This window comes from Propithecus coquereli, unplaced genomic scaffold, assembly GCF_000956105.1.
Source record: "Propithecus coquereli isolate 6110/MARCELLA unplaced genomic scaffold, Pcoq_1.0 Scaffold27, whole genome shotgun sequence".
NCBI lineage: Eukaryota > Metazoa > Chordata > Mammalia > Primates > Indriidae > Propithecus > Propithecus coquereli.
In genome coordinates this window covers 1,368,615-1,376,719 of record NW_012148285.1, presented here as the reverse complement: position 1 = coordinate 1,376,719, position 8,105 = coordinate 1,368,615, and the positions used below count along the sequence as shown (strand labels likewise).

At 49.2% G+C, this 8,105-nt stretch overlaps 1 protein-coding gene across 1 annotated transcript in view; it reads right to left on the bottom strand.

Moving 5' to 3' along the window:
• Nucleotides 1-176: 176 nt before the first annotated feature.
• Nucleotides 177-8,105, bottom strand: part of PDPK1 (3-phosphoinositide dependent protein kinase 1) — a 71,978-nt gene continuing 64,049 nt past the window's right edge. The window contains exons 12-14 of the mRNA XM_012647751.1: nt 7,173-7,230; nt 6,214-6,366; nt 177-5,815 (exon numbers count right to left, since the gene is read on the bottom strand). Coding sequence (XP_012503205.1) covers nt 5,699-5,815; nt 6,214-6,366; nt 7,173-7,230 — 328 coding nt within the window. The 3' untranslated portion in view covers nt 177-5,698. The remainder of the gene's footprint in view (nt 5,816-6,213; nt 6,367-7,172; nt 7,231-8,105) is intronic.

Here is an 8,105-nt window from a genome sequence, read left to right as displayed (position 1 = left end):
CCGGCCGGAGCGGGCTGCGCGTGGCCCGAGCGCCGACGCGGGAGGCCAGCGGCGGAGCCTGGCCTCGGGTTCGGCGGGGCTCGCCGACCTCAGCTCGCACGAGCGGCGCGTGGATGCCGATCCCGCTCCAGACACCCCAGACCGCGGTCAAAGGAAGAGCCATGCCAGCGAACGTCTACACTCTACATGCTTTTATTACAAGACTACCGAGCATACAAGGAAAATTCATCATCCGGTAACTACACCTGAAGCACAAATATTTGAAAAAAAAAAAACAGAATAAACAAATTCATTAAATTATACGATTAAATCATTGACCAAATAGGAAATTTATATAATAAAGCCAGAAAAAAAGTTGTAAAATATAGTTTACAATAATTATTCACATTCAAGGCTGTACATCAATACATACAACACCGTGGCCCCGAACATGAATTCAATCCAAATAATTCATATATTAGAATTTAAATAACACAGACTGAACTAGAGGCCAACAATAGCCAGCAAATAACCTATATAAGAATAAAAATACAAAAGTGTATATCCTAATATCATTGCATTATTTGTTTTCATAAGTTTTCTCTTAATTTTTGCTTTGCCTGTACATCACAGTTACAGCTACAGACCAGGTAGAGAATATTACACATGTTCTAACTGACTGCCACCAACCTGAAAGACGGCTAACAACATACTATTGATTCATCCTATTTTATGTTGTTAAGGAACAGCTGCAGCAGCTCTAAATACTGTAACATTTAATTTTGCCAACTTCCAAACTTACAGTAATAGAGGCTTTCACCAGCAAAATGACCCCTCTATTAGTAGTCACTCAGCCAGACGATTAGACTAGGGTGGGTTACACAGCTAAAAAAAGGTTTGCCTTTTGTAAAAAGTTCTCTGTACATAGTTTGGTGTTTCTTCATATTGAAGAAATGAGTTATGGGGAAAATTCAGGTATGCACGTAGCTCATTCAGTTGCCCATCATGGCCATCTCAGCAGCAGATAAAACTGCTCTTTGCTTCCTCCCCAGAGAGGTTCTCCACAGGCAGCCTGATTTATAACCCTGCAATCTTGGGCAAGAAGTGGGCGCCCCTCAGAGGCTCTGGAAGCGACTCCAGCCCTGATTGATTCTAGGGCCTCTGTGGTGTACGCTGCCAAAGAAAGGGCCACACCCACTTGAGTCGCCATTGGTTCATGTTAGGTTTGAAAAGAAACAAAATGGAAAAAAGCTATGGCGACATCTCCAAGAACAGTACCTTCACCATATTCTCACTGCAGCTATAACCGCTGAAAATCTCAGCAGTGAGCAATCTGGGTCTGTGGCCAGCCAGGGGAGGGGCCTCGGGGCATCAGAGGGAAGGCGACCTAATACTGCACAATTCAGCCATAATCTCTGGTGGAGTTGAGTAGCACTGAGCATGGTGCCTAGAAATATGTCTCATGCGTTTCCCCTTCACAATCAATGGACCCCAACAAAAGTGGAGACATTAAGAATGCAACCAAATTTGGGTGGTCTGGACTTGAAGACAACTAGGCAACCTACAACACTGTGGGCAGGGAGTGGAGAGAAGGTCTTAAATCCATACCAGCCAGGACGACAACATTCTACCATGAAAAGGCCTGGCCACCGTGCTCTTCTGAACCACTAAACCTTCTTACCGAGGTGGGGAATGGGGGAGGACAACAAATACGCTTCTGTAAAATCTAATGATCTACACAGTTTCTTTTCCAAGTAGAGCTTTTGCTCTGCTACTGATTCCAAATGGCCCAATGTACTTTCTGAGTCTATAAACTTAATCGCAAATCACCCATTAAGCATGTGGCAAGGTCAGTTCAACACTTTATCTCTGCTGACTGTGCAGATGCAAATTCAGTACCATTGTGGACACAAAGTACAAGATTCTGAAAATATCACCAAGCACTTGAAAGCCATAGCAGCAGGGATGAGGAGAACTAACATGCAGGCACAGCCAGATTCCTGCAACGTAAATAAGGAAACTGGCTCTTGGAAAAACCTGTCACGAATGGATTGCAGTAATGACATCATTTCAGCATTTAAAAAAGAGTGGTCTTATTCAAACATTCTTTGGAACAAACAGCTTATCAGAAACTGATTTGTTCAGGATCTGTAGGACACAGCTAAGGAAGTTCTGTTAATGGAACTCTGAGCATCTAAGCATCAGGTCAAGAGGTCAAGAGAGAGGAGAGTAGTATCTTTAAAATGAACAAACTCTTTGACCAAAAATACCACTTCTAGGCATCTAAGGGGGGAAAAAAAGAGTCAAAAACCAAAGATTTATAAGGATATTCATCACAGCATCATTTAAATAATGAAAAGCCAGAAACCACGTAAATGTTTACAATAGGGAAATGGTCAGATAATTTATGAAAAAATTTACAACCATTCAACTCCACAACCGTTAAAAACATGTTTTTCAAATTACTCAAGACATGGGAAAATGCTTAAAAAAAAAAATCAAGTGAAAAAAGCTAGATGCAAAACAGTTTATGTTGTATGTTCCCAGTTTAGTTAAAAAAGCAAACAAATTGGGGGTGGGGGGGGGCAGGACATAGGAGACCAAAATGTTCACAGTGGTCTCCTCCAGGTGGGGAGCCTACAGCAGGTTTTTTCAGAAAATAAATGTTAGTTTGAAGAAAGCACAGAATCACCCATAGCCCCTGTGCAGGCACCCTGGGTGTCTGAGCCATGGGCCTGTCCCTACAATTCCTCTGGGCATGGGCCACAAATACCACAGCATGTCCCAAGAGGGCTGGAGTCGGCCACGTTTCCCCAGCTGTGGCATGTCATGAGCTGTCCTCCTCAAAGCAAATTTTTAACAGGCCTCCAACAAGTTAAGATTCCAAATGGCAGCCACACCATGCTGCCACTCACTGGGTGGAGAGGCTCAGTGCTCCACACGAGGACTGCTCACTGCCCTGGCCACAGGAGAAGGAGAGAAACCCACCCTTTGACACCTGGCTTCCTCTGTGTCCCCAGGGAAAAGCAAGATGCAGTGGGCTGTCTGAGCTGACAATGACCACAGCCTCCTGGTGGCATCCTCCCCTCTGAACCAAGAGGCCACGCAGGGTATGGTCTCAGCACTTACATTTACTCTTGCCCACTCTTAGTAACTGACACATGGCTCTTTGGATCTATTAAACAACAGAGCACTAACTTTCTCACCTTGGATAAATCAACAATTATATTCTCATGTATGTATGTCTATGTATATAGACTGTCACCCATGTCTCATCTTAGAACGTAAGGCACCTGGCATGCCAGGTGATGGCTCTGAGGATGGGATGGATAAAACTTCAGTTGATATAAGTACAGGTAAGAAAAGAATATGCATGGGCCTTTAAAAATTAAAGGCAAGGAAAAAAGGGACTCAGTGAGGAAAAAGGTGACCCACGAGAAGGGCTCAGCTGGCATCAGCTCAGGCAGGGCAGACGTTTCAGCTGTCAGCTGCGAGCGCCAGCTATGAACCCCTAATTCTGTGGTTTTGGAGGTTAAGATGGAGCTTGTCGGTGAAGCCCAGGAGGTAGTGGCGCTATCCAGAGGGAAGAATGCAACAGAAGATTCTCCCCCAGCGGCCCAGCCAAGTGCTCTTATTAAAGCTGAGTCTCAGCTCTGCTTGTTTCCCTGTAACTAGATGCCCAGGAAAGGTGTCTTTCCTGCATCCGTGTATGCAGTCAGGAAAGCTAGGAAGCAGCTCCTGCACACACGGACGCAGGGCATTCTGAGAAGGATAAAATAGCTGATGAAGGGGAGTAAGCTTGAACAGAAATTCCTGAAAGAAACGGCCAAGTGAGACCCACCTGACACAGGCAAGCCTTTTCAAAAGCTAAGAGGAAGAGAGGGGCTCAGCCTCTGGCCACAGGCCCAGGGCTATGTGCAGGGCCCCAGAGTGTCCTGCTCCCTGCAATGCTGGAAATGCACACGACTCATAGTCACTGGGGCTCCCTCACTGCCCCAGCACGACAGAACACCCCACATCTGCACTGCCCCCGTTTAAGAGGAGCCACTCTTATCATTACTCTCAATTTGGACCTGGCACACAGGGTGACTGATGGGTCACATGAGATGGAGGACGAGGGCACAGGACGGGTTACGGAAATCTCTTCTGTGTGGGCCTTTTGCTGGTGCCTTCGTGGAAGTCTACAGAAATGGCAAAGCTGTTCACCCACCAGGCACATTCGAGTCAGAGGCATGTCTGTGAGCAGACCGTGAAGGCAGCAACGCTTGCCTCTCCCCCACGAGACTGTTGGCTGCCCCCCACCTGGGAACAGGACGGCCCAGCCCTGCCCGGCCTCAGCAGCTCTCTCCAGCTGGGGAGCAGCAAGGCAACACACTGATGTGTTCCAACTGTACTACACAGCAGTGCACCACCACCAACGCATCAAAGGGGAGCAGAGGAAACCAGACCAGGCAAGCCCAGGTTAAGTGCGCTATTCTCACCTTCCATGCAACACCAACGGGCAAAGCCCACTCTTTATGGGACTAGGTGACTCTGCAACGTAAGGAGGCTTTTAGGTTTTCAACGTAGAGATGTAAAAACTCGGCTCTGAGAAATGTTTAACCATAATACAAAAAGGGTGCATGTGACACTGGGCACCTGCACTTGGGTGCTGTCTGCAGGAGACTAAAACTCCCTGCTCTGTGAATCCCAGGATTCTCCCTCAGACCCTACTTCACCAATCAGGGAGGCCTGCACGCTTAAACCTTTCAAGAGACTCTCGGACGGGCCTGGGCCTCATTCCTCCCCGTGGAGGCCAGCAGGCCCAATCTGCTCAGGCTGAATTCTCCAAGGCACCTCCTGGCCTCACCTGGGGCTTGGGGCAGGACTCTGTCTCTCCTGCAATGACCCTGGGGGTGCTAATCGGGCTCACTTCTGCTGGCGTCCCCTCCCGGGCATGGGCTCAGCTTCCAGCCCCAGAGACCAACAAGCTCAGTGGAACCAGGAAGCCGAGCCCCTGGGCAGCACCCCCCACCCCCTCAGCAGCCTGCCCAAGTCACTCCATGCCCTCTTGCTCCTCACTGCGTGGAGTCTGCCTGCAGATGGCAGAGACCACAGAAATTCTGCCACCAGAGCCATGTCGGAGACACGCAAGGGGCCCAGCCACACCTAAGGGCCATCAACAGGGACGCAAGAAAGAGGGCACACGCACAGAAGCCAAGAACCCTCCAGCACAGGGCTGATGGCCATCCCAGCGGGACTGCAGAAGCTCCCTCCCTGGTGAAGGGTTCCATGATCATGTGTCAGGAGAGGGGAAGAGCTAAGACACACCCGGTACCCTCGGCCAGGGCAGGCCAGCACAGGGCGGGAGGGCACAGCACACAATTCTGACTGATGCTAGGAGAAGCTGGTAATGCCAGGTCTGTCCACTAGTCTGGGTGGGAACTGGGCTGACGTGCATGGAGCTGGGTCCCCACGGCGACAAGGGCACGTGGAAGCCTCCACGGAGCACAGAGAGCAAGCAAAGCAACCCTGAATTCCTGTTTGTTACTGGTTTTGTTCTTTGTGTGGTTGGGTATTTTTTTTCTTCTTTTCTTTTAAATAAAAAAGCTGCAAGGTTTCCGCCTTCTGCGATCCCCTTGAGATGGCTGGCAGGTGGTCTGGAAGCGTCCCGGATGGCGGCTGAGCCGCGCTGGGGCAGGTGTCCTGGCAGCGAAGGGCAGCCCGGCCACAGGCCACGTCACTGCACAGCAGCATCCGGGTGGCTCTGGTATCGCTGCCTCCAAACCTCCTGGATCTTTCTGCACCACTTGTGAGCATTCCCACTTGGATCCATCAGGTAATACGTCCTGTTAGGCTGCGAAGACAGAAGCCATCCACCGTTCTCAAGGGAGGCCCACCAGAACCCACCCCCGAGCCTGTGAGGGAACTGTGGTCCTGCTGCCAGCACTGCAGGCACCTTCTGGAAGCACGTCAGCAGGGTGGGTTTCTTCACTGCACACATGTAGAAATTAAATATACGGGTGAAAGACCCATCCTCCTCAGGTCACCCCCAAACTGAAAAACAACCATAGGGTGTCTCCTGGCCCCACTTGGTACTGAGCCATTAGCATGGGCCCCTGGGACGCAGGGAAGGGGGAGGCAGGTGCCCCAACTCCAGCTGCTCCCCCTGGCCAGAGCACTTGGATGCTTCCCCTCAAGGGTGCAAAAGCCTCCAACCACCCTGCAAACAGGAATCCTTGGGAATAGGCTCACCGTGTGAACAAAGAAAGTTTTAAAATTCTTGGCCTCTGGTCGGAGTTCTTGTGACCACGGAATTTCACCTTTCAGGACTTTGTTGACAGGATCCACATAATATAAATGCGGCCCTTCTGTGAGCAATAACTGTCGTCGTCGTGCAAATAAACCCTGATACAAAAAAAAAAAAAAAAAAAAAGACGCTATTTATCACGTCTCCGAAGTCGTTGCTGATAGCACTTACTACTACCTCAGAGGATGGACTGTCCCCAGAGTCACTCGGTGTACAGGGACCACCACAGCCACCTGTCCACTCACCTGGGACGCCTCTTCCCCAGCTGGGCCCAGCTGCTCAAGTCTTAGACACAGCAGCACAGCTGCCTGCTGCTGAGCCAGCGCAGACGGCCCCAGCGATGGCTGGGTCTACTGCTCCCCTGAGTCACAGAGCCTGCCCTCAGCAGCCACACCTCAGCCGCTCACAGATTCTCACTCCAGGAGGACCCTGGCCAGGAATGGAGGTCAGAAGCCTGTGCCTGGAAGGGGCCCCAGGCCAGCACATGGACTCTGATATTTTCTGACACGATCCATTTAATCCATAAAACACAGTAAATAACAACCCTTAAGTGCTTTAAAAACACTTCTAATGAAATATTAGACTACTTGCTAGGATATCAGAGTCCTCAACTTCACAGAGAGCTTGAAACTGGTGAGTAGCGTGTAGAAGTGAGAACCTGGGCTCCCGAGTGAGACACTTTTGATGCTTGCTGCCTACCTGGATGATTCCAAACTGATCCCCTGAGTGGCTTAAATCTTCCTTAGCTATGAAAGCTAGAGATGATCACTAAAAAGTGAACCAAGATGAAGGAAGCGTATGTCCAACAGGTCGTGGCAGGAGCCAGAGGAAGGAGATCTGCTCCTGAGTTAGGACCAGGAGAAAGACACCAACTCGCACGAAAAGCAACAGGAATTCAACTCACCTTTCGCTTATCCACTGGACCCATTTTTAGTATTAAATTATTCTCTACAAACTGATGCCTATAAAAAAAAAAAGAAACAAGAATGAGACGCTCACGTGAGAGTTACAGACAGAAATTCTCCGCATTTTTCCCTTCAAACTCCCTAGTGGCCTCCGTGGACTCTACCCACCCCTCAAAGATCCAGCTTCCCTTCGGTAACAGGAGAAAACTCCAAATGCACCCACTGCCATGGAGAGTTTTTAGTTTGTGTTTGGACCAGAGTCTACAGAGACCACAAACACCGCCTGCTGTTCTCTCTCGGCCGGCGGCATTTGCGCAGCAGGGAGAGGCAGAGGGGTGGTGCGCAGAACCGAGCAGGCAGCGCACACACACGCCATCGTCACCGTAACAGACCTGCGGTGAGAGCACACTGGATGCCACTGGGAGTCAGCAGGACAAGGTGGTCGTTCTTAAGTCACCCCCAAGTCGGGATCCACGGTTCAGTGCCCAGGATCCACTGAGCAGTTTAGGATCACAAAGCCCTGAAAGACTCAAGCTGTATTTGGCTTAAGAACATCTTAGGCATTTCTACCATTAAAATGCTTTAATTCAAATACAGCAGGAATTTAGAAAAGAAAGCCTCAAATGCAGGCTTTGATTTAATACATTTTATTAGCAAGTATACCTCACTTTGATTCTTAGGAGTTTAAGAAATTGTTTTAATATCTGCAGTTGACCTCGTTTGATTAAAACTAACAGTTATTGATTTATGTTCTATCTGATTTTACTGAAATTCCTGATCAGAGGTTCTACTATAGAAACATATTTGGCTGGGCATGGTGGCTCACACACCTTAATCCTAGCACTCTGGGAGGCTGAGGCGGGAGGATCGCTTCAGCCCAGGAGTCCGAGACCAGCCTGAGCAACAGCAAGACCCTGTCTCTGCAAAAAAAA